General features: G+C 54.2%; 1 protein-coding gene across 1 annotated transcript in view; it reads right to left on the bottom strand.

The window, feature by feature from the left end:
• ITSN1 (intersectin 1) overlaps window positions 1-26,125 on the bottom strand; it is a 212,080-nt gene that overhangs the window by 15,144 nt on the left and 170,811 nt on the right. The window contains exons 29-32 of the mRNA XM_035017643.1: window positions 10,270-10,391; window positions 8,401-8,507; window positions 2,415-2,598; window positions 446-544 (exon numbers count right to left, since the gene is read on the bottom strand). Of these exons, the coding sequence (XP_034873534.1) occupies window positions 446-544; window positions 2,415-2,598; window positions 8,401-8,507; window positions 10,270-10,391 (512 nt within the window). The remainder of the gene's footprint in view (window positions 1-445; window positions 545-2,414; window positions 2,599-8,400; window positions 8,508-10,269; window positions 10,392-26,125) is intronic.

The raw sequence follows: 26,125 nt of genomic DNA, 5'->3' as shown, positions 1-26,125 counted from the left end.
TAGAGGATGTCTGGGTCTGCTCACTCATATTACAGATAGAAACACTGAAACCCTATTTTTTTTTCTTTTGGTATTGGCTTCATGATGGCTTTTTGAGGATGGGTGGTAGGCATGACATTTCTTTCTCTGTCCTGCTGGGAAAATTGAGGCATGAAGGCATTATACCTCTATTAAGAAAAGAACCAAAGAACTGAGCTTTCATTTTCCAACTTATGAGGTAAAAGCCACTTGGTCACAGAGCTGAAGACTGTATATTATTAGCTCTTTTCACAATGAACAGCTTTTCTTTCTGAGTTACCAAGCAGATACTTCCAACATCCCCTTGGTGTATGATTCTACACAACAGATACCAGGTACGTTGGCTGGGGTATCTTGCCCATGACCCTGGATCCCTGAAAGGCTGAGAAAGTGTTCCTCTGCTTGAAAAGGCAAGATGGGTACTTACATTTTTAATGATCAGTGGGTATCTTGTTACCCGTTGCATAGGCTTCAGTATAAAACTGGAGAGAGGCATCCCTTTACATCGAGGGTCCATTGCCAGCCTCTGAAATGAGAGAGTTTTTTAAATGTCCTTAAGAAATCTGCAAAGTCCATTCAGGGACATCCGCTCCCCCCGCCCCATCACATTGTCTCATTTATCTGGACGAGAACAGAGGAGTCTGGCGTTGGAAGGGCCTGACTCGATATCCCGGTCCAGGACGATGGCGATTGGAGACCCACCCCCTCCCTGGGACACACAGTCCCTCCCTTACAGAGATGAGATTCTGGCTCTACAGAGAATATTTCTTCTGTATATCTGCCAGACCTTTTTAACAGCCCCAAGAGGAAGAAGAAACACGAGGCTGTAGAGTTAGAATAGAAACTCCCCTTAAGTCCCAGAGATGCCAGAGGGGCTGAATCTCATTGTCTCGTTTGGATGGAGCCCGCACACACCCGTGGGAGCCCCAGGCAGGTGGGGACAGTGGTGCTGAGACAGGAGGGGGGCAAAGGACTACAACCTCAAGTCTTGCGGGTTATCCCCACCCTAGACCACCTGTCCCTTTTGTCAATTCAGCCAGAGGAAAGGGTCCTATCCCAAAAGATGATCCCGTCTGTAACTCACAGGGATTATGTGGTGACTCAGCTCTCAAAGGCACTGGCCAGGTTTAACACCTTAGAAACGGGCAGTTGCCATGACCTAAGCCCCAGGTCCCGGGAGGTGTCAGCTTCCCAACCTGCTCCTGCCATGGACATCATCATTCCAGGAACATCTCATACCTGGCAAAGGCGTGTCAAACCCCCACAAGGGTGAGGCGAGGAGAGGTGATGAGGGAGGGGAAACAGGCCCCCTGTCCTGGGTGGTGTCAGCATTTCCCTCAAGCTCAAGTGCATCCAGTGATGAATTCATCCTGCCTTGTGTCCGGGGAGGACCGGCCCTTGGATGAAAGCCCAGGTGGCCCAGCATCTGCTCTCCAGTCTCTAGACCACCCTGGGCCTACTTTTTACCAATATTTCTCCCCTTCGAATGACTTTAGAATGCCCCCCCTTCCCATTCATCGGCTAGCAAATCAAAGCATTTAATGTTGAGAAACACCAGGGGAAAAGGAAAGAACAAGCATGTGGGATGCTGCAGTCAAGGAGAGATCTCACAATGATGATTCCACAAACGTGCTTAGTGGTGGGGGAGGGAATGGCCTGCCCCCAAGTGCACAAGGTACAAAGAGAAGCCTGCTCTTAGTATTATTGGTCTACTCACCAAAATGTAACTGAGGTTCCGCAAAAGTTATTTGATTCTTTCTCTGGGAGACACGGAGGCTGAGTGGACCAGTGGGGCCAGCGGGGACCTGCCCTGGCCAAGGCCAAGTCCCAAGGCCTGCAGCCCCCAGCAGCATGGGGCCCACCTTCTCAGATGTCCCTTGGGGGACACATGGCTCTCGAGACCCCTATTATCCCCCGAGGCAGAGGTCCTGGCATCCCACACTCACCCCCACACGCTTTTTAGAGCTCGAGGCCAACCACAAAAACCAACTGGAAAAGGAACAAAGGGTCCCTTGAGATTCCCGGCCATTCCCTCTGCAGCAAAGAACGGGGGGTGCTCAGACCAAACAGAATGGGGCACCTCAGATGCACCAGCCCCGCTGGGCCTGACAAATGAGATCGAAGATTTGAACCTGCATCCAAATAACACCGCTAACACGGAGACCACAGGTCAGAGTTTCCGGGTGCAGGCTGGCCCCTCCTCTCCAAGCCCAGCCTTTTGGTCAAAGCCCCACCTGCCGGCCCACAGCGGGCCCCTAGTGCTCGGCCAAGACCTCGGCCCCACTGGCTGTTTTTAGCAGGAATATGCTGGCAGGCTTGAATTCGCTCCTCGCACACCCAGCTGCCCTGCGTCAGCCACTGAGGGGCCGGGGCTTGGCTGAGCCTGGACTCCTTACTTTGACAAACTCCTTGAAGTCCGGGGCCTCGTCTGTCTTCTGCTGGATCAGGGCAGCTCCGTTGAGCTGACAGCTGCAGAAGCGAATGTAGGGCTGCATATGCGGCAGCTGGGCGGTCAGGATGTCGCCGATCATCTTCACGGGCATTTTCTCCCCTGACATCTTCTTGCGGACCCGCAGCGCTCTGCACGGGGACACGGGAAGTGAGCCCCCTGCCTTCACACTAGCTGCCGGTGACGGGGCACACTTTGAGGCCATACAGAAACAGAACGTGTGGGAGGGGCACAAACCCAGGGCCACGAAAGGATCTACTGGGGGAGACAAGGAACAGAAAAGAAGCACGTCCGGTGCTACAGAGAGGTATCGCCAGGGCAGTTTTCTTTGGCCTGATGGCTGTCTGCTGGTTCTTAGGAATAACTTTTCAGAGACATCTTTGCTGTACAAGTCAGCATGAAGAATATATTTTTCTTTCTTATGGAGAAATAGGGGATCATTTCTCTCGTAACTCAGACAGGATCCCTGTGTCGACGTCTCACTTTATGGATTATCTGTGGTCTAAGTCCCAGGCTACTATGGCCCAGCATTGAGTCTGTTCCCGGCCAATGTCACCCGAGGGAAGCTACCGTTGCCAAGGGACATAGAGGCTCATTTTCAGACTAAACAGAACATAATTAAGATGGTAAATCAACTGCTGCAGAGAAATAATCCCATTATGTTCACCAAAGCCCGGGATAAATGGTTGTCTGAACTATCTGTGCTGTTCACTGCTTCATCGCTGTGGCTAATTTGAACTTAACTGGGTTAGGAAGTTCTGAAGAGAGAAGCCTATTTATATGATAATGGACCAGTGAACCCAAACAATTCATCTCCTGGAAGTTGAGAAGAGACTGAAAGGGCTGGGAGGTGTTTGTTCTGAGATCCAGCTGCAGTCGGAATGTTGAGGGCCATGAGAGCCAGGACTGTGCAATCCACCCAACTCCAGTATGTGAGCTCCTAACACCAGCCTCTAGAGGGCACATCACTGAGCCTCTACACAGCAAGGAGAGCGATGCGCTAGGAGGGCAGGACCACAACACCGGAGGCCATGAGTGTGTTCTGCCTCCCCCAGTGATGGTGGATGGATGGATGGATGGATGGGTGGATGGATGGATGGGTGGATGGATGGGTGGGTGGAAGGGTGGGTGGGTGGATGGATGGGTGGATGGATGGATGGATGGATGGATGGATGGATGGATGGATGGATGGATGGATGGTTGGGTGGGTGGATGGGTGGATGGGTGGATGGGTGGATGGATGGATGGATGGGTGGATGGATGGGTGGATGGATGGAACAGAATGGTATAATATATGATTTTAACATAAAGTTGGGAAGTTCTTACTCTAAATTCCTTTGGCTACTTTCATGGTCACACTGGAGAAGCCCTGAGGTAAGGATATGGCTCTGTAAGAATTCCAAGGAAGCTCTGCAATATTAGCATTAGGTTTTAAAAACTTGAGACCACTTTACCTTCTCTCTCCTACATTTTTGGCTAAAGAAAAATCTTTGGGCTGGGCAAACAAGTCCAGGAGAGAAATCTGAAGGGCAGTAAGTTAGGTGGTCTGAACAATTAGTAATTCCACCTCAAGCAGATGCCTTCATATGGAGAGGCACTGGTCAGCACTGGCTGCTTGGTGTGTGAGGGGGGGCCACTGATACCCTCAGGATGGCCAAATGGCCATCGCTCATTGAGGGGGTTGGTATGGAATGTCTCCCAACATGTAGAAATTTGCTCAAGGGTGATGTCACCCCCAATTACCCAATTATGGGGGACCAGAGCCCTGCATAACCATGTTATAAACTTGCTATGGATGGAAACAGGAAGAAATTCCATCATTCCATCATTTTCGTATTAGGAGCAGCAAAACAATCTTTCTCTAAGAGAATAAACGTACCCCACCCTGCTGCCCCACTTTTAAAAAAATCATGGAGGAGACAAGGAAAAGAAGAAAGAGCACATGCAGATGGCCATTGTCTTGAAGAGGTTAAACCAGTGCCTGGGTTCTGGAAGAACTCATCCAGAACACACTCAACTTATCCAACCAGGGGACAGGCTTACAGTCAGGCCCCGACTATGGACCAAGCACCTGTCAGGTTCCGGGGTGGGTCTCGTCCTGGGATGTTCTGCATAGGCAGGACTTACGATGACTGGGCCCAAATGGATTTGAAAGGAGGGTGTCACCAGGCTCGGGGGTCATGTGACTCAGTCGCCACAGCTCTGCCCTTTGGTGAGCTGGTTCATAATCTCATCTAAAGGTTTACTGGGTTGGGCGCCTGGGTGGCTCTGTCGGTTAAGCGGCTGCCTTAGGCTCAGGTCATGATCCTGGGGTCCTGGGATTGAGCCCCATGTCAGGCTCTCCACTCAGTAGGGAGCCTGCTTCTCCCTCTCCCTCTGCCCCTCCTCCTGCTGGTGCTCTCTCTCTCTCTTTCTCTCTCAAATAAATAAAAAATAATATCTTTGAAAAAAATAAAGGTTTACTGGGTCAAGGCCTTGAACTGCCATGGTAATCGATCAGCTAATGAACATTTCTAAGAGTCCTCAGCTGTTTGCTGGACGAATGAGCGCTCCTGACCCTCTGGAGTCCAAGAGCTAGCATGTATTCATACGTCCCAGGTGTCAAACCCTTTTCTGCATACATTGCTTATTCTCCCTCCTGGCTGTTGGCACACCTGAGGCACGTGGAAACTGAGTCACCCAACCGAACTCACACAGCTGATACTGACAGAGGGGGTTCTCGACCCCAGGCGGTGTGACCCGGGAGCTCGGGGTCTGTAAGCACTGAGCCTGGGACAACAGGCCCAGCACCCAGACCTGCCTCCACGCCTGAGCCGCTCCACGCGGGCCCTGTCCTTCCCCCAGAAGGAGGCCATCTCGACTTCTCTCTGTGCGTCCCGCGGCCCTCTTCTCTCCCTGCCACCACTCCTGGAGTCCCCTCCAGGCCCGGCCTTTCCCTCCCACCCCCCCAGCAAAGTTCCCTCCTGTCTCCCCACCCTGTCTCCACCCCCGAGATGGGTTTGTTACTCTTTATTTTTGTTTTCTACTCAAAATAAAAGTATATCTATCTTCAGTTAAAAAGAAGGTCAAATACTTTATGTTTAAGGAAAACTTTTTTTTTTTTTTTTTTTTGAGAAGCTCCTTCATTTTCCTCCAAGCAAGGAGGCAGGAGAGGATGTTGACTAAACACAAACAGTTCCCAGCACCTGGGTTTGCGCGGCCCTATGTCTCATCTGCGTCCCTTCTGCTGTCACTCCTGATGGCTGTGTATGAGGGGCCTGTGCCCGCTCTTAATGTGAAAAGGTTCTAGATCTTTCTGCCCTACTCTTCTTCTTAAAAGCAAATTTCACAGCTCTCCACTCACCAGGAAGAGCGAATCATCCGTTCTAACCCCCAACCATAGTAGGAAGTCCCTATGCCCAGTTAGCACGCCTTTATTTTCATTTATTTTATTTCTTCTTTATCTGTTTCCTAAATCCCAGGTCCTCCCCATTCCCACCCCAAGTACAAGTCACTGGCCCTTGGATCAGGAGTGACAGACAGGCGTCGGCTCACTAGTGACCTTGCAGGGAGTGCTGCCTTCAATTCTCTTTATCCGAAAATGCCTTCCTCTTCCAGCCTGCAAGGATCCCTAAAATCTCCCTATCACTGGGGTGATTCCTTTGCACGAGGAAGTTAAGTCTATGTAACGAAGGGATGTAGCAAAACGTTCCCTGTACAGTCTACAAGATGGGTGCTCACCCTATAATCCTTCTCCTTTTTCTGTATGTTTAAAAATTTTCGTAATAGCATATTGACAAGAAAAAAAAAAAAGAAATCAGGTCCCCGGGTAGCTCCTATTACATATTTCATCTAGAATAGGAAGACATTGGTTCACCCAGACGAACTCTCAGGTCATCAGAGGAAGGGGCCGGAGCGCAGCTGGAAGGTGGGGCTGTCCCCGCCGGTAGGTTTGATGGGACTGCCAGTGCGCCCGGACCACGGCTGGCCTCCTCGCTCCTCAGAGCCCCGCATGCTCGACAAGGCAGGCACCATGACTGCAGTTTTACAGGCCCCGAAACAAGGGGTCCAAGAGTTCATCTGCCCAAGGAAACTGCCCAGAACAAGTTAGAAGGTGCTGGAACCCCGGACAAAAACTTAGGACGTTTGCCTCCTGGTTCCACGTTCTTTCCATCGGGGGCAGGACTGGCGGGAACCCCCAGTGGGTGATCCACAGAGCAGCCCGGGGCACAAGCTTGCCTGCTGTGTGACTTCAACAAGTCACTTGCCCTCTCTGAGCCTGGCATCCCCAGCTGAAACAGCACTCCAGGCTCCACTTCCGGGGCTGGGGAGCACATCCGCGCTAACAGGAGGAAGGAGCGCGCGAGCCTGGCCATGACAGAGCTCGAGGAAGGGGCTTCTGCTTCCTTGCCAGGACAGGGGGGAGGGTGAGATGGGGGGACAGCAGGAAGGTATGGGGAGCAGTGCGGCACAGCACATTCCCGACGGGCGGCAGGGGCCACTTGGGAACATCAGACACACCTGCCACCGCCCCGCCCCCCACTGATGGGGTTCACCTGTAGGTATATTTCCAACAGAAAACTCTTGTGTCTATTTTGAAACAACTTGTCTCCAGCCCTTTAGGTTCGGCACATGTAGGTTCCGGCCTTAACCAGCCCGCTTGCCCCAGGTGATAGGACAGCCCCTCTCCAAGGCCAGGGGGCTGAGCCCAGCACTTACGATGGCCAGGTGTGTGTCATCTAAAGACCCCGCAATAATCACCCTACACAGGAGGTATGCTTATCATCCCCATTTTACAGATGAGGACACCGAGGCCTTGCCCAAAGACACAGCCAGCAGGGCAAAGAGTAAGGTGTGAGCCCAAGCGTCTGACCCATAGCCACGCTCAGAAGCTTCCACAGCACCGTGCTCGAGGAGGAGGATGGAACTGCTTTCTCAAAGCACCCCTGGGGGTCATCTCTGAGTATTTGCTTTCCAGAACATAGAGAAAGCAGATGTCGTATTTTTACTTTACCTCCACTGCTCTCTCCATCCCCCAACCGCTCCCGAACACACACTCAGGAGAAGTGGAGACCTGAAATTACTCTATAAAAACAAGGGCTCACACTTAGGAAATCGCCCCTTCCTAATCACATGAAGGTAGAGCTCAGGAAGGGGCGCCAGCTACCCGGGGCTGCGCTGCGCTCTTGGGCCCGGCAGAGGGGTGGCCCATCCTCCCCACCGGCTGGACCACCATGGACCTACTCTGCGTTCTTAGCAAGTCATGTTCCAAAGTATGGCCTGCTGGGCCCAGATCTGGGAGGTTCATTTTAGAACTGGAAGGGGCCTTTGTGATGACATAATCCAGGCCCCTCACTGGACAGCGGGGGACACGGAGGCTCGAAGAGGCAGGGCAGGGAGCTGGGCTCCAAACCCAGGGCTCCTGACTCCCAGCCCAGGGCCTCCTCCCTGCAGCCGCCTCTGGAAACTGCAATGGGAATAAAATACCAACGGCTCCAGGCAGGCTTCTTGGAGCTTGAGCCTGAGGAAACGCTGACCGTGGGCAGCAAATGCTCCAACCCTTTTCCATCCACAGGAGCCAAGAATGTCCCAAGAGAACAACATGCGCCCCGGGGACCCCGGGTCTGCAGGCGGGCAAGTGCAGAGCTAGCCCAGGCCCCCCAGGAGGGAGCCAGGGCCGGCGGGGGTCCCCCGCTCTGCAGACTCTAGACCTGCCGTGAAAGCAGGAACTTGGTGATCGACTCTGCAATGCCAGACTGGGGGTGTTTCCGGAAAGCATCGGGGCGACAAGGAGCCACGGTGCTTGTGAGTGGAAAGGAGCGGAAGAGGCGGAAAGAAACATGGGGTGGCATGCACAGGGGACACGCGGACGAAGCCACACAGAGGTGCTAGTGTGTGAGAGCCGGGGGGCAGGGGGCGCGAAGCAAGGCCGGGGTTAGGGGAGAGAGGCTTACTTCAGTAGTTTGATATTACACATAATCAGCTCCTTCCAGTTAACAAAAATCATAGCACCCTCTTTCTCCGTCAGCAGCTCACATTCCATCAGGGGTTTCTGAAAGATCTACAGGTGCAGAAAATGAAGTGGTTCAGAAAGCAAACAGTTAGCTCACAACTCGAGCACAACGCACGCAGCTCTGTTCCACGCATGGAAGGGCCCGCAGGCAGCTGCACCTTCCAGCAGCATCTGCAGCAGATGGCCCCTCCTCTGCCTGAGCCGCTGGGGGGGCCCCCATCAGGTCTGCCCTGTTTGAGCGGGGAGGCCAGCTGAACTCTCGAGGCTGGGCCTTCCCTCCCCCAGGACAAAGCCGAGAGGCCTGTGCAAGGTCCCAAACACTCTTCCCTGCCCACGGTGGGGGACGGGCATGGCCGGGAAAAGTCAGGGCTTCAAGATGCACGTGGGTGTGCATGCTCGCTTCATGCTCGCCTGCAGCATCTGCTCCCCAGACAAGCCTTGGGCATCCCGAGGGGAGCAGCCGTAAGCAGCGGGGCCTCCAACAGGGAGCCTGGGTGGGGGCTTCTGGCCCCGGCTGGGCCGGTGTAGGGACTGGCTGCAGGGAAGAAAGGAGCCTGCCCAGGCTCCAAGCTCCGCGTGGTTGGGTGACTCCGGGTAAATCACAGCTCTCTGCCCAGCCCCACGTGGGGAGCCCGGGCCTCCAAAGAGGTCATTATCTAGCACCGGAGGCACGGGGCGCTTCGGAAGACTCTTTAGAGATGGGACAGCCTATTGTTGACATAAACGTGGCCGGGCTCAGGCTGATCGCTGGGAGCCCTACTCTTCGTGAGTTCTTAAGCCGACATGGAACCCGGCATATACCAGACCCCTGCACAGAAGTGCCACGTCTAAGGGGACGACACTCACATCCTAGACATCCGAGATTGTGTATTTAGGGACGCTCATGTGTCTTGAGGAGCGGGGAACCTTTTCTGAGTGTGCATGAATACTTCCTAGGCATGAATGGTGGCCTCCTGGAGCTGAAATCTATCCTGCCTTCTGTACTCATTCAACACGGGGCAGCTGAGCGGTGACTTCCTGGGTGTAAGACTGTCCAAGGAGATGGTCGCACAGCTGTTAGGTGGTGGGAGGTGGGGAGGGGGCAGGAGTTTCAAAACTATTACAGTACTTTTCAAACTGTACAGTGACCCTGACATCCAGCTCTGCAAACCCCTGTTTGCCAATATGGCCACCTCCCATGAGTATGGACCAAAGGCTTCTTGAAAAGCAGGGGTCCCCAACTCTGCATCTCCCCAGCCTTCTAGACCAAGTGGCCCAGGCCTTTCGACAGCTACCTGGGAGGAGAGACAAAACGAGGAGTCATCCAGGACATGGGGGGTGGGGCATGGGGACCTGCAAGGAAACATCTTCGTCCTCAGCAACGGATTTTCCTCAGGGGTAATATGTACCGCTAGGAATAACTTGAGATATCGGCCGGATTGGCAGCGATTTTCAGATGCCAACCCTGAGGGCCGGGAGACCACGGGACCTGCTCAACGGCCATCAACTAGCTGGCAGCTGAGCCATTGCTTCTCTAGACTCTCAATCCCTGCCCATGTGTCTCCTTCCATACACCTCCTCACGGACTCATTCATCCCTTGGCACGAGCCATCTCTGCCCACATATAGGGATGACTCAGAGGGCCACGGATGACAGTCCAACCGTCTTCTCTTGGGTATGAATCTCCTATGTGGTTTACCATCCAGATGCTCCCCACGCATCAGAAAATTTCTCAGGCTGAGAATCAGGAGGCCATCCTCCTTCACTGAGCAGCACCCCCTACCCTCTGCCAGTGCCCCCCAGCACTCCCAGCACCCACCGCTGCCATTACCTCTGTGACCAACTGCAGGTCATTGACATAGTTCTCCTCTGTGACAATGAGTTCGTGGATGTATCCTTGTCGCTTTCTCTCGGTTGGGGTCAACATATCCAAGAGGTGTAAGTCTGAACACCCTGGAAAACACAACCGTCGGGACATTTCAGTCCAAGTCTGGGGAAGCCCATACAGCTTCTCAGTGAAGAGCCCCAGGGCCCCATGCCTGCTGGCCCCTGTGGTCTCACTCTAGCTGGGCACTGTTAGGGGTTGAAGTGTGTCCCCTAAAAATACACAGGAAAGTTCTAACCCTCGGTACCTGTGAATGCGACCTTATTTGGAAATAGGGTTTCTGCAGATATAATCAAATTAAGATGAAGTCACACTCAATTAGGGTGGGCCCTAATCCAATATGACTGGTGTCCTTAGCAGGAGATATCCAGGGGCGCCTGGGTGGCTCAGTCGGTTAAGCGTCCAACTGTTGGTTTTCGGCTCAGGTCATGATCTCAGGGTGGTGAGATCAAGTCCCACGTCAGGCTCCGCGCTCAGCGCAGAATCTGCTTAAGATTCTCTCTCCCTCTGCCCCTCCCCCTGCTTGCTCTCTTTCTCTCTCAAATAAAATAAATAAAATCTTTTTAAAAAAGAGGAAGAAGAAGACATACAGAGACAGACAGAAAGAAGGCCATGTGGCAACACAGGCAAGGACTGGGGTGAAGCAGCTACAAGCCAAGGAACACCAAGGTTGCTAGCAGCCATCAGAAGCTACGAGAGGGCGCCTGGGTGGCTCAGTTGGCTGAGCAACTGCCTTCGGCTCAGGTCATGATCCTGGAGTCCCGGGATCGAGTCCCGCGTCGGGCTCCCTGCTCAGCGGGGAGTCTGCTTCTCCCTCTGACCCTCCCCCCTCTCATGCTCTATCTCATTCTCTCTCTCAAATAGATAAATAAATAAATCTTTTAAAAAAAAGAAGCTACAAGAAACGCATGGAAAAAAAATCGCCCCTAAAATCCTCCAGAGGAACGTGGCTCTACCCAACACCTTGATTTTGCGCTCATCTCCAAAACTGTGAGAAAATAAATCTCCGTTGTTGTAAGCCACCCCGCTTGTGGCCGTTTGTTGCAGTAACCCCAGCAGACTCATATGGGTGGCACGTTCCTGCTTCCTCCAGGCCGGTAAAATAACGTCGAGAGGAGACTAAGTAGCAGCGGGCCGGTATGTCCTGAGGGCTCTCCCCATGCCAGGCGCTGTCCAAGTACGTGGACAGCTGTGCTTAAGGCTCACACAGATACTGTAATCATCGCCATTTTACACACAGGGACACGGAGGTTTAGACAGGTTGACCCGCTCAAGATGTCTCAGGCGGGTGGTGGCCGAGAGCCGAACCTGACACTTGGAGACCAGAAACTGGGCTTGACCCCAGACCACTGCTGTTGGGTCCAAGCTACAGGAGGGCATCAGGTTATCCTGAGGTTGTATTTTGGAGGGTGAAGGGGCTGTGCTGAGGCTCCTGATGGGCGTGGGGACAGGGCAGATCGGTGTGGAGCGCATTCAGACAGCGCCGCGTAAACGTGGAGCCAGGCTGTGCCCTGCGCCCCTAGGAGCCGAGCAGCAAGGCTGCAGGTGGACAGGGAAACCCCTCCAGCGGCAGGCAGCTGGGCCATCTGTGGCCCCAGGTGCCCGAGGGAAGGGGCTCTGTTGACCTTGCAGGGGGCACACACAGGAGACGGTGCCCGCCCTCGCCTCTGCTCACCTGGCTGGTCATTTCGGGTTTTGTTTGCATCGAATGTTCTCAGGTTATCAGCAGAAGCTGCCTGGTGACACAGATACACCGGGATGAAGCGCGGGAAGCTCCGTTCCCGGGGGGCGCCCCTCATACAGGCCTGGACCCCCCTGTTCCAGGCCAGTGGGTTCTCCTCTCCTTTTTATGAGGGGTTCTTCGTTTAATCACAAAAAGCCCAGATTTGTCAAACAGACTGAGAGGTGTCCTGGATGTGGATGGGAGTGGGAGCACAGAGGGCCAGCCGCTTGCTGTTCGCATACCATCTGCCCACAAGGGGGCGTGACGGAGCACGATGTGAAAACCCGGCGGCCACCAGGGGTTCTCAGAGTCCCCAGACCCGTGGTAGCCGCACCAGGGAACTTGTCAGAAATCAAATGATCAGGCCCCTGCGGAACAGACGACCTGGAGTTGGGGCCCAGGAAGCTAACGTAACAAGCTCTCCAGGTGATTTTTTTTTTTGTTTTAGGCAAACTAAAACTTGGGAAGCTTGCTCTGGGCTGTCAGGGGTTTCTCCGAGTTTCCATCTTCCCCCTCTGTAGTCAATATGCTGGAAGCTTCTGCAAATAGAATGATCCCTCTGGGGGCGAATGACATCACTGATTCTCACCGAATGTTTGCGCCAGAGATTAACTCCAAGTCTGGGTGCTTCCAGTGCTCAGTCTTGTCCCCTACCCTGGCCAAAGGCCCTTTCTAGAATGCCGTTGCTTCTCTTCCTGGAACAGGACAGTTCTGGGATGAGCAGGCAGATGGATGCTGGGAAAGCAGCAGGGATGAGCCATCCTTACATTAATACTCTCCATGCCCATCCATCTAAGACCTCACTGAAAGCCACGGCAGCCAGGCCAAGCTGTCATTCCACGGGGGCCATGGCAGCCGGGCCACGCTGTCATTCCACGGGGGCCACGAGCGGAGCATAAACCACAGGGCGGGTCTGCAAATGAATCTGGAACCTGGACCCTCTGCTCAGCCCCCAGCCTGGCCCAGCTGTTCTTGGGACATTGGCTGTGCTTTATTAGAACAACTGCTTCCACAGCGAACTCTCGGGAGGGAAGCAAGTCCTGATCGCTCACTCTTGTCCCTTCAGCCACCCTCTGCCCAGCTGTGTGAGCTTCGGCTTCTGGGAAGTAGAGCGATGCCCCCAATTTCTTTGGTTTTCGTGAGGAAAGCCCCCCGGGAAACACCCTTCAGCTCGGGAGGAAACATCTCATGCCTGCCCTGTTCTCATCAGACCTTCCTATTAGTGAGTCAAGGAGCCCAGGGGCAAGGCCATTTCTTGTTACAGGACAGAATACTGTCCTTGCATGGCAGGGACTTGGGTGATGAGCTGCTCACGGAGCAGAGTCTCCCCTAGAATGTGCAGGACATTGCTTTCTGCGGGAATATTAGAATATTGTTTAGAGCTGGGGTTCTAAGACTCATCCCACAAACACTGTGCAATGAGGTATGCAGGGATACAAACATCGGGCTCATGGTGGACCCCGGTTGGACAGTCTGCCGAACGTCCCCTTAGGTCACAATTTCCCTTGGAAGCTATCACGGATGCTATAAACTCTGACCTCTGAAAACCCATGTGTATGACACACACAACATACACACACATTTTGCACACAATTTTACAAGGTTCACAGGCCCTCTTGAAGCTTGTTCGGGTATCTCATTCATTCATTCATTTGACAAATATTTACTGAGGTTCCATCATGAGTCTGGCACTAGCTGATGGGTGCTGAGGATTCGCCATGAAAGAGGAGAAATGCCTGCCCTCCAGAGCACATGGCTAAGAACCTTGGGGTCCTCAGCTGGGGGTGGTACTACTCCCCATAGGCTGAAGGTGGTACTGACCCCCCCCCCACCAAATTGAGGCTCCTACTGCATTCACCCACACCCCCAGGCTGAGAATGCATTCTTGGTTGTCGTAATGACCGGAGGTGATGGCTGGGATTGGGTGGGCTGGACCAGAGCTGCTAGATGTCCTGCAATATACAGGACAGAGAATTGCCTGCCCCGATGTCAACAGCCCCCCACTGAGAAACGCTGACATTACTGGAAACTGACAATGGGACCAGGACTACCCTCTGCAGCAAGGATGGTGCAAGCGACCAGCAGGAATCAGAAACGAGGATCCAGGAAGACACCTAACAGGAAATGGCTTGCTCTGGATTTCAGAAATTCTTCAGAGTCTTCAAGTTTTACATGGTTTTGAAGAAGCTCCGAGCCAAAGCAACAGCAAAAGGTCTAGTGGGGGAATGAGGCCATCGGTCCAAGAATCCCAGGTGCTGGGGCCAGTTTGGGGTGCACTGGAGGTCTATTACACATGGGAGCGTGGTGGGCATGAGAAGGCCGCATGGCGTCCTACTCTGGGCAGCTCCGGCCTTCTGGTCATCCACCCAGCAGACCCACGTCAGAGCTGATGGAGCTGAGAGATGCTGTGTGACTCTGCGCTGCTTGTCCCAACAAGTTCCACCCCACGCTGCCCACCTACCAGCGTGCCTGGAGACAAGAGGAGGGCTCAGGTGGCCTCTCCAGGCCCCAGCATGCAAAGAAAAGCAAAGATATTTCGGGGAGATTTGTCTCAGCATTATAAGCCAACACTGTTGGCTTTGAATCGTCTTTTTAGCTACTGAACTGACCCGTAGGATGCTGTTTTGAAAATTCTTACTGGTGGGTGCCAGACCAAGAGAACCATTACAGACTTAAAATAGGCACTTTGAACTAAAAAACATCCTTTCTTTGAAAATGTAATATTTAGAAAAACAAACGAGTTTAAAAACTCCATTATTCAGAGCAGGGTAAATGGAAAAGACATTTCAAATAAAAGAGTTTTCTTTAAGGGTGGAGGGACATGGTCCTTCTCTCCTTTGGGAACCAGGATAAACATGGTTTGCTGGCTCCCTTTCCCGGTGAAAAATGAAAGGATAAAATACAGCAAATAACTTTTCACGGACATCTCGGTGTGATGAAGGGATTCTTAGAACTAACCATAATCCACTCACAGCTGAAATAATATTGCAAGTGACTCCAGGCAGTTAAAAATGATCCCCAATTACAGCCCACATAAAATTCCTAATCTATGTGCTGTCCCTTATAATCTTGTGGAGTGAGACACATTCACAAAATGGAGAGAGCCATGATACCCCTTTGGAAGGATTTGAGTCTGGGGTACTGGAACGAATACGGGAAAATCTTACCCAAAAAGGTCATCTTGTCCCCTCAATTGGAAAATGTTCCTATGAACAGCATTGTCTAAATAAATTGCTTTATTACCAAAGTAATACATAAACACAGGCTTAATGTAAACAGTTCAAAGGATACAGAAGTACTTAGAGTAAAACCTGAGAATCACCCCTCTCCACATCCCCACCATTCTACTTCCTTTCCCAACAAGGCCCATAATTTAAAAAACCAAACCAGCCCCCACAGCAAGCTGGTCCCTGGGCAAAGCAAATAAACAGGCTTTGTTCCTGTATGAACGGGCCAAGATATACTATAAGATGGTCAATAAATATTTATTAAGTTCCTATGAAGTCCAAGAGACACAGAAATGAGCAAGATAATGTCCTTGTCCTCAAGGAAACTCACAGCCCGGAGGGAGACTCGACATGAAAACTAAACTTAAAATGGCAGGCAACAGAGACCGGGCCTGTAGGCCGCGGGGATGGTGGAGTCTGTAGGACTCAGAGAAGTAGACGCTCCTCGCTCCTCATCCCGAAGGAGGAAGGCTCCTCGAGGAGCGGGTGGGGGGGACCCGTATCAGGGAGGATGGGGCCATTATGTTGGGGGTGTCAGGCCAGCATGCCAGGTAAATGCAGAGACACTGTGGGAGATAAGGTGGGAAGTGGGAAGAGGATAAGGCGGGAGGTGAGGTCATGGTGGCAGAGGGCCCAGGTGAGAAATCTGGGTACCTCTCAGCCATATGGAAACTCAGGCAATGGTTTTTCATCTTCAAGGGAAAGGCTATATACCAATGTCTCTGGGGACATGCCACCCAAATCCTCTGGCTACATGGCCCCGCTCCCCAGGATACACACTGGAGCTGGAGATCCCATATCTCCTGAAGGTTTCTCCAGGCTTGGCCTGAATGTAGGACACGGGAGCCTCATGGGTCCTGGTGTCTCCTGCCAGGTGAGCCCACGCCCCCCAAGGCTACACTGGATTTTTTCTGGGAAAATGAATCTACCTGTACTGCCTTCAACCCCCTGGCCAGAATGGCACACAGGGGTGGCTCATCCCATAGGAAAGGCCACAGCGGATGTGCCATAGAGGAGGGCTCTCTGGTCAGAGCACTTCGTCCTCCACCTGCAGCTGACCGCCCCCCGCCACCCCCACCCCATTCCCTCAGCTGTGAACTTGTCCGTCCCCGCTGTGTGCTGTGCCTGGAGCTGGGGCTTGGGGATGAATGAGGCGAGCGGGGTCCTTGTCCTCGGGGAGCCTCGGTCTACTAGAGGCTCGGGCAGCCCATCCGGGCGCTGTTCTTGCCGAAGGACAGCTTCCTTGCAGAGGCGCCCCTGGAAGCTTCCGGCCCTCAAGACCTCGGAGCTGAAGTCCCTGAGACTAGATTTCCATGGGGGTCTAGAGAAGCTGGGGGGGGGGGGCATGGGAACCTGTGGGGGAGACGTCGGGGGGGTGCCCCCTGATGGCACCAAAGCCCAGGCCGCCCTGTCCAGCCTGTCTTGGGGACCCCCCAGCTCCCTCTGAGGGTTTCCACCCGGCCACACTCGGTATAACCCAGCAGCTTCAAAAGTACCAACGTGGCTTCCAGATAAAGCCTTCTCCCAGGAAGGGGGCTCCGGTCTACGTGGGCTGCCAGGCAGTTTCGTGACGACTGAGAATTTGCAAAAATCAAATTACTCTCGGGGTTCAGGTCTCTCTTAATTTGCCATAAAGGAGAATATTGGTAGCTTTGTAACGAAAGGCAGAACACTCGTGGCTTTAGAGCCGATGCCGAATCCCTGGCGAGGCGTCAAGTGGCCCACGGTATGCGCTTGTCAGCTCATTCCTGGCCCCGGTTCTGTTACCCCCAGCCTTTGTTGTCTCTCCTTCCTGAGCTCCTGCTTTCTTTTTTGTTTGTTTGTTTTGTTCTGGTTTTTTACAAGATTTTATTTTTTTTTATTTTTTATTTTATTTTATTTTATTTATTTGTCAGAGAGAGAGAGAGAGCACAAGCAAGGGGAGTGGCAAGCAGAGGGAGAAGGAGGCTCCCCGCTGAGCAAGGAGCCCGATGCGGGATCCTGGGATCATGACCTGAGCCGAAGGCAGACGCTTAACAACTGAGCCACCCAGGTGTCCCAAGATTTTATTTTTAAGTAATCTCCACGCCCACATGGGGGGCTCGAACCCACAACCCCGGGATCGAGTCGCACGCTCCACTGAGCCGGCCGCCCGCCCCCTGAGCTCCTGCTTTTGATGTGTGCTACCCCGCAGTATCCCAGGGGCCCTGAGCAGCGGCCATAAACAAATCCCTTGGATACACAAGGCAAATTGGGGCATTAGAAGGACAGACACATTTTTATTGGAATGTGAGGCAGTAGTTTGGATCAGAGGGACCGGGGAATACATTCCAGAGGAGCAGGAATTTGAGCTGGACTCTGTCAGGGTGGGAAGGAGGGAGGGAGCCAAGCAGAGGAAGTGGGCAGAGAAAAGGGGAGGAAGAGTAGGATGCCTGGAGCCCCGGACCCGGGGGAGGGAGTGGGGGGACGCAGATGCAGGGGTAACAGGGAGGAAGGAAAGTCACGCTGAATGCTCCCACGGGCCACACGCTTCCAAGCACCGTTATGTTCGTGACCTCACTGAGTCCTCACCAACCATCGCGTGTGGTAGGTACTGCTGTTAGTTTCCCATTGAACAGACAGGGCGACTGAGGCACAGAGAAATTAAGTAACTTGCCAAAGCCTTGGTTAATCAACGGCAGAGGGAGTCGTACCCGGGAGCTCCCACTCTGGGCCACCATGCCTCCCGCCTTGCTGGGAAGGTGACATATTCGTCCGCTGGAGCTGCTGTAACAAAGTTCCAGGGACTGCAGGGGGGGGGGGGGTGCCTCAGATGAGAGAAATGGAGTCTCCCAGCTCCAGAGGCAGCAAGTCCAAGGTCGAGGTGCCTGCAGGGCTGGTTTCTTCTGAGGCCTCTCTCCTTCGCGGGCAGATGGCCATGTTCTCCTCACATGGCCTTTCCTCAGTACAAAATCGTCCCCCTGGTGACTCTCTGTGTCCAAATCTCCTCTTCTCGTTAAGGACACCAGTCGGATTGGCGTGGGGCCCCCGAAACAGCCTCATCTTAGCTTGATGACCTCATAAAGGGTCCATCTCCACATACAGTCATATTCTGGGGGCCTGGGGGTAAGGGGCTTCAACTCTTCAGTCTGGAGGACGGTGGGAGGACAGTCTGGGGGACACAGGTCAGCCCAGGTGGGGAAGTACGGTCAAGGAGTCTGAACAGCAGAGCGAGATGGTCTTTGGTGGTGGAGCCGGGAGAGGCTTGGGCTGTGTTGCAGAAGAGTCCCGAGGCAGATGCATGGAGGTGGGGTGCGGGCTGTGGCCCCGGAGTCCGGCTGCACGTGGGAATCACCTGAGGGGCTTTTACAAAGCCCTGCATCCCCGCGGTCCCCCGGACCAGTCAAATCCACCTGGCCGGGGCGCGGCCTGGGCATCCCTAAGTCGTGAAGCTTCCCAACAGCTCCGACGTGCAGCCAAGAGTGAGGACCGCTGCATCAGAGGGAAGCCTGCCCAGAAAGCAAGAAAGGGAGCGAGGCTCAGAAACCAGATCCGTCCAGGCTCCCGTAGCAGGAGAGTTGTCACAACGGCTGAACAGATTCCAGACCGAGGCGGGTCACCATCCAAAGGGAAATGAAGGCTGTGACCCGGAATGCCGTCCCTCCGTCCAGGGCCCGGAGCCCGGACGGCCTCCAACGCCGTGTTCCCAGAGGCCACGCTGCCCCCACCGGACCCCCCACGCTCGGGCCAGAGCTCGGGAGGTCACTCTGCTCAGTGCCCCCGTCGTGTTGACGGGACAGCGGCGGCCAGACGGGCACGGCGACTTCTGCTAGCAGGAATACAGCCTGCGCTCTTGCTGCCTTGGGAGACGGAGACTCGCCAGGAAACCACCAGCTTCTCAAAGAGTGGGCCCAGGGTGGCCCATCCCCACGCCCCGCTGCGAGGACGCTCTTGTCCCTGGCGCCCAGGGCTGGCAGGGGTGGGCGGCGGCCAGGCTGGGGTCCAGGCAGCTGCATGTTGTCTGAAGAGGACCCTCGGCTGACCAGTCCCAGGACCCACCTCTGGCGGTGTGGAGGTGCAGGCGTGCTCCTCCTCCCAACGGAACTTTCTTCTCGAGGCTCTAAGAAGAGCCTGGTCCCCTGCAGTCTCTCCTAACTTGGCAAACTGACCCCGTGGAACACAAGAGACCACCTGAGCCCGGGACATTTCCTGCTCATTGTCAGCAACTGCATAGATGCGCGCGGGTCCCTGCTTTCATGGAGCTTCCATTCTAGTGGGGGAGACAGAAAACCAGATACACGCATAAATACATCGTAGTTAGGGCGGTTACAAGAACGATGAATGACAATTCTTATGCCTAATAAGCTCACGGCCGGGCCTAGGGTCTCCTCGTGGGAACTGATCTTGTAAGCCACGGTGCCTTCCCAAGCACGGCTTAGGACAGCGTTCAAGGCCACACGCAGCCCGGGGACTGAAGGCCGGGGGGTCGTCTCCTTGCGGCCTAGCTGGGGAGGAGGCGCGAGTCCGCGGGACGAGGGGCCTGTCCGCCACGGCTCCTGAGCGACCCCCGTGGGCTTGGCACCCCGGGGGCCATGCACGTGTTCATGGCAGACACTGCCTTCCGGCTTGGAAGCCGTGGGGGCGGGGGGGGATGGGGCGTCCCGCAAAATAAACTGTAGAAGGGGAGCTAAAATCGCTACGTATTAGTGCTGTTCCTGTGTAGATCTTCGTGGGGCGCAGCCTGGCCCCCGGGGCGCACAGTCTTGTGCGGGGGCTGAGTATCCGTGTGTCTGGGCACCGGTCTCCACCTACTCTGCTTCGCGTGTGGTGAGTAACTAGTGGTTCAGCAAAGGGCTGAGTCGTGGCGAGTCGGTGGTGCCAGGCTGGGCGGTGGGGAAAGGAGGAGGGTGGAGGTGGGAGGACGGAGGTGGGGGAAACGGGGCGGGCTGGGGCCCCCCCATGGCTTCACCGTGACCAAGGCCCCTGCAAGGTGGTGAGGAGATGGCAGTGATGGAGGGGAGGTGTTGGTTGGGTAAGACAAGACAGGCGGTGTGGGGCCGGACAATGGAGGGGTCCACAGACCCAAGCCCACATGCCCCCGAGCCCTGGGGGTGGGGGTGTGGGGGGAGAAAAGGCTCTGGGAGGTTGAGTCTTGCAATCTCTAAGGTGGGGACCAGTGACAAAAGTGGGCATTTCCACCATCAGAGCAGAGAGTTTTCAAGAGGGCCGCTTGGAACCCCACTGGACCTCTGTTGGGGGCCATCACGGTTACTTGAAGGTGGCCAAAAGAATGATAGATCGGGATGCTAGCAACCAGCTCTGTAAGGGGCTCAGCCCGGGGCTTCACCTCGTCAAGCATCGGTGTCACCTCCTGCAAGCTAGAGGCCCATGTCCCCTGCACCTGCCACACATTCAGGTGCTAGAATCCCTCGGATGAGAGCAGCCATCTGTGGGTGTTCCATCAGCAACTCAGAGAGGAAGGCGCTGACCAGGGAAGGCCTCCTTGAGCAAGTGACAACCGAGCTACGCTAAAAATCAAGCACTGGAGAAGGGAGCAGCTCAGGCAGGGCCTCGGAGCCCAACTACAAGATGTGGGGCCTTAGCACCCGAGGACCGGGAACCCCGGGGTGATGGTGAGCAGAGCAGTTCCATTTTTAAAATAGCTCTCTGCCCACGGGGTGGAGAAGAGGCTGGAAGACAGGGAGCGTGGAGCAGGGACCGGTTAGAAGGCTAGTGGTCCTAACGGGAGGGCAGGAGAAATTCGGTCAACCTCAGGGCCTTTGCACTTGCTATTCCTCAGGCTTAGGACACTTCTCCCCCTGACCTTGGCAGACCTCCACCCCCATGTCACCTCTCCAGAGAGGCCTTCCCATCTGTGATAGCCCTGGCCCTCAGCCCCGCTCTGGCCAGTGTCACCCAGCACTAGCTGAAATGACTGCTTATTTGTCTGCTGATGGTTTCCTCTAGCTCCTACAAGCTGCGTGAGAGCAGGCACCTCGTCTGCTTGTGTTTCCCCGAGCACAGCCCTGTCACCTGGTTCCATGTTCCTTGGCCTCATCAAGGAGTCACCAGGAGATGCAGGTGGGCTGGGCCCCTCCTGGTCTCCCAGGAGCTGTTCTGGCCCTTGACACACAGGGTGGTGGGAGGGGCAGGGGAGAGAGGGGGAGAGGATGGGCAGAGGTACTTCTGCCCCTTGAGGGTGGGGTGGGGTGAGGGTTCCCACCATGAGGGAGACTGTGACAGTGGAGGGTTGTGCTGACGACTCGGGACATGTGGGATCTCCCCACAGCAGCCTGGGAACAAGGTCATGCCCCACAGAGGAGAGGGGCATCCTGGCTTCACCTTTTCTGCTGCGGCAGATTATAGGGTTCGAGGCATGCTGGAGGCCTGGCATACGGAGCAGGTGTATCCCAGACAGAAAGCTCTGGATCCTGAGAGGCACCTCAGGGCGTCCGCGATGGGGCAGGAGAGAACTAATCTCCCAGTCTTCGAGCATGCTGGGGGTGGCTACTCTGGAGACGGCGCTTTGGGGTGGCACCCCCTCGTGACACATGTCCCTTATCCAAGCTGTACGGTTGCTTAAAAACAAAACAAAAAACAAAGCCAAAAAGAACGCGCTCCTGGCCTGTTTTGGGGCTGAACATTCCAGGCTTTGCTGGCGAGAGAACACAAGGCCCCGGAATGCAGTGACGAGAAAGAAAGGACCCAGTGGCCCAAGGCATCTGCGGCAGGTTTACTGTGGGGCGCTGCATGGGCCTGCCAACACCGTCCCCAGACGTGACATTTAGAAGCCTTGCACATTCCATTTGCTCTGTCAGCCTCCCTGGCCTCCCTGCCACCAGCCGTGTGAAACACGGGGAGGCTTTTCCCATTTGCCAAGAGTCTGCTGATGAGGCCGTGTGCACAGCGCACTTAGGGAACAGAAGGAAGGTGTGTAGAAAGCCATTTGCTTCAACCCAGGTGGGCCTCCCACTGGTGGAGGAAAGGGGCCTGGACGTGTGCACGAGTGAACAAGATGTCTGATGGTTTTAAGGAAGCCGTCCAATCTTTTCTCTCTGAAATCCCTAATCTGCAAAAGCACGTTTTCTGTAACGTCTTAAAATGCACACACCCCTCAGTCTTAAAAAATGCACACAACCCTCCAGGGTCTGGGTTCATTGCAAATAAGCAGGAAGCCAGTAAAGCGGATTCCTTCATGCTTGGGGACCAGGTGCAGATGCCCTTTCTCTCCAAGGCTACTACCTGGTGGGGACTTACTGTCTGCTTGGAGCTATCATTGTCCCTCCGGACGTAAATGAAGAGCCTGAAGCACAACGGGGTTAAGGAACTTGCCCGCAATCACACAACCATAAGGAGCAGCGCAGGAATTTGAACCCACGCTCTGAATCACCACCCTGCATCCCTTCCCAGCGGCTCTAAAAGCCCAGGATACAGTTATGTCGACCCCTCCGCCCCCCACTATCTGCCCGCAGAAGAATATTCCAAAGTCTTAAGAGAAACGGACAGAAATATCCCACTGAACTTGTAGATAAGCTGTCGGTGAATCTGGCGCCAGGTTTTGCTGGCAGAGGCCAGGAATGGAGGTGGAGACGCGACGGCAATCGTTGCTGGGGAGGCACGAAGGGCGTCTCCGGCAAGCCCGTGTCTTCAGCGAATCCCGCAGTCGGGCTGGGAGGACCGGAGAGGCGGAGGAGGCTGCGCACCGAGCAGGTGCCGTAATGTGCTGGGGTCTGGCGGCGGCCCCCACCCCCAGCTGGGAGCGAACCACACGCGGAAGAGGAAGCCACTCTCCGTCTTGCCACAGCGGTAGCAGTGCCTGTGCGAGGCGCCTGGCTCGGAGGGGTGGCTGGCCTCACGCGGTACAAGCCAGGGGGTATGGGAGCCGCCTTGGAGAACGTCACTGTAGCTCCCAGAGCCTCGGCGAGGGCCCACCCTTCTCCAAGATCCGGACTTCATGGACCCATCCGTGGGGAGCACCTTGCATGCACGCACACACACTCTTCATGCAACAATCCACGGGGAGCATCTCTGCAAGCGTGCGCACACACACACACTTCATGCAGCAATCCACGGGGAGCACCCCTGCACGCACACACACTTCACGGAACAATCCACAGGGAGCATCTCTGTGCGCACACACACACGCACACACACACTTCAAGCAACAACCCACAGGGAGCATCTCTGCACACACACACTTCATGGAACAATCCACGGGGAGCATCGCTGCACACACACGCATACATGCATGCACACACACACACACACTCTTCATGGAACAATCCACGGGGAGCATCTCTGCAAGCATGCGCGCACACACACACACACACACTTCATACAGCAATCCACGGGGAGCACCCCTGCACGCACACACACACTTCAAGCAACAATCCACGGGGAGCATCTCTGCACACACATGCATGCACGCACGCACACACTCTCTTCATGGAACAATCCATAGGGAGCATCTCTACACACACACACGCTTCATGGAATAATCCACAGGGATCATCTCTGTGCACACACACGCACACACACACTTCAAGCAACAACCCACAGGGAGCATCTCTGCACACACACACTTCATGCAACAACCCACGGGGAGCATCTCTGCACACACACACACACACCACCACGACCACCACCACCACCACTTTCTTGGCGGGGCCTGGAGTGCGACGAGTGGACCCAGTGTGCCTGCGTGTGAGTCACAGGGACCAAGAGGGGAAGGGACAGCACAAGACGAAGAAGGGGACACCAGGGGAATCGAGTTGTTCAACTCTGACTGAGAATGGGCTCCTTGATGAGAAAGGGCAGATAGAGCACCTCCCCCCCCAACTCACTCAGCAGAAACCACGTGAAGAGGAGGACCTGCCCAACTTTAAAAAACGAGGGGCTGAGTCAAAGGAAGGGACACTTCCTCTTTCGAGGCTTGCACCATCACTCTGACCCTCGGGGCCCTGCAGGTGTGGGGACGGCAGCTGCCAGCCGCGGCCAGAATCTTCTATAGCATGATGTGTCTGCTTTCAGACTGCACCCCGACCTCACCGTCCCACCCAGTGTTACTACCAAGCTAAAGACAGAGGCATTTAAGTCCCCTGGAAATCACTGTCCCCGTCGGTGTCTGCACGCGCGCACGCGCACACACACACACACACACACAATCTGTGGACAGCTTAAAACAATAACCTGGTAGCTCCTGAGAGGTCGTGTGCTTAACCCCACATCGCCCTGATATAGTCTTATAGTGGATTCTCACTTTTTATAAATAAAATCTTTACGGATTTTTTTGTGAATCAAGTCCTATCACTTAAAAATGCCTGCGAAGGGGCACCTGGGTGGCTCAGCTCAGGTCAGGATCTCAGGGTCCTGGGATCGAGCCCCGCGTCAGGCTCCCTGCTCAGCGGGGAGCCTGCTTCTCCCTTTCCCTCTGCCTCTCCCCCTGCTCGGGCTCTCACACTCTCACTCTCTCACATAAATAAATGAAATCTTTAAAAAAAAAAAAGCCTGGGGAGTGTTTAATTTAAAGGATCAAACTTTCTCCCGAGAGATAATGGAATAGCTACACACCAGGAAACATTCTGGAAATCTGGTTTTTCGTGAGTGGAGTTTGCTTAAAGAAAGGCCCAAGAGAACTCTGGTTGACGTGAAACAGTCACATAAAGCTACGATGAACTTTGACCTTATTATGTTCCCCTATCCCACCAGATCCAAAATATCAGACATTTCGAAGAAGATGCTTTTTTTTTTTCTTTCCCTGTGCATTTTAGAACTGCTAGCAGTCAATGTAGTTCCCATAAAAATTCTCTTGGGTATTTTTGGAACTAAAAAGAATGAATAGGATTAACTTATAAATTTGCTAGAAGAAAAAAAATGAATATTCACTCTCAGAAAGAATTTTCAGTTGGCCAGGAAGTAGAGCCGTGATTGGGCAGGCCCGTCCGCAGCTGTGATCTGGGTGGGTGCCTCCCTACACCCCATTTCGGGGGTAGACCCGGCCGGGACGAAGATTGCCACACGCTGACATCCCCCATCCTTAGTCTTCTTCGTAGACCAGATGAGCAAGACCCCAGGAGCAACCTCCTTGCAAGGACAGCATTGGTTTTGGGAAGCTCACAGCTAAAGGGAAGGAACTGCAGATACACCCTGGTGTCCTCTCTGGGGGTGACGTGGTGCACAAAGAACAGAACCCCAGTGCTTCCTTCTTGTTCATTCATTGCTCAACCCACTCATCCAAACAATATTTCTGAGAACCTAACCAACTCTATGCCAAGGTGATTGTATATTGTACTGAGCAACAGGAATTGCTGTTTTATGGGTGAGAAAACAGGAGTACTGGCGATTTCATACGTGTCAACCTACTGTTTAGAGGGTTTTCTTACACTGGTATTACCAGGTTTTTTTTTCTCTTCAGATGGGATCAAAGAAGGCGTAGAGAGCCCGGTCACCATCTGCTCCGGGAGTCTGGATCTGCCCGATTCCCTTCCAGAAATGGGACAGACACCAGTTTCCACCATAGGTGTAATAGTGTAATATTTGTTTACTTTACAAAGGAATGAATCCTTGTTTTATTTTTATTTATCTTTTTAAGATTTTATTTATTTATATAGCGAGAGAGGGAACACAAGCAGGGGGAGTGGGAGAGGGAGAAGCAGGCTTCCCGCCGAGCAGGGAGCCTGATGCGGGGCTCGATCCCAGGACCCCGGGATCATGACCTGAGCCGAAGGCAGACGCTTAACCAACCGAGCCACCCAGGCGCCCCTGAATCCTTGCTTTAGATCAGCTTCTCCCAGACACCCTTTTGTGCAGAGGGGGTCTGGGCTATGGCCCATTGGCCACCACTCTGTTCCTACAGCTCCTGGGGCCCTGCTCTGCGGTGTGGATAGGCAGCTGG

The sequence above is a fragment of the Mirounga leonina genome, unplaced genomic scaffold, assembly GCF_011800145.1.
Source record: "Mirounga leonina isolate KUSES-001 unplaced genomic scaffold, KU_Mleo_1.0 Mir_172, whole genome shotgun sequence".
Classification (NCBI taxonomy): Eukaryota; Metazoa; Chordata; class Mammalia; order Carnivora; family Phocidae; genus Mirounga; species Mirounga leonina.
This window is presented reverse-complemented; position numbering and strand designations above follow the sequence as displayed.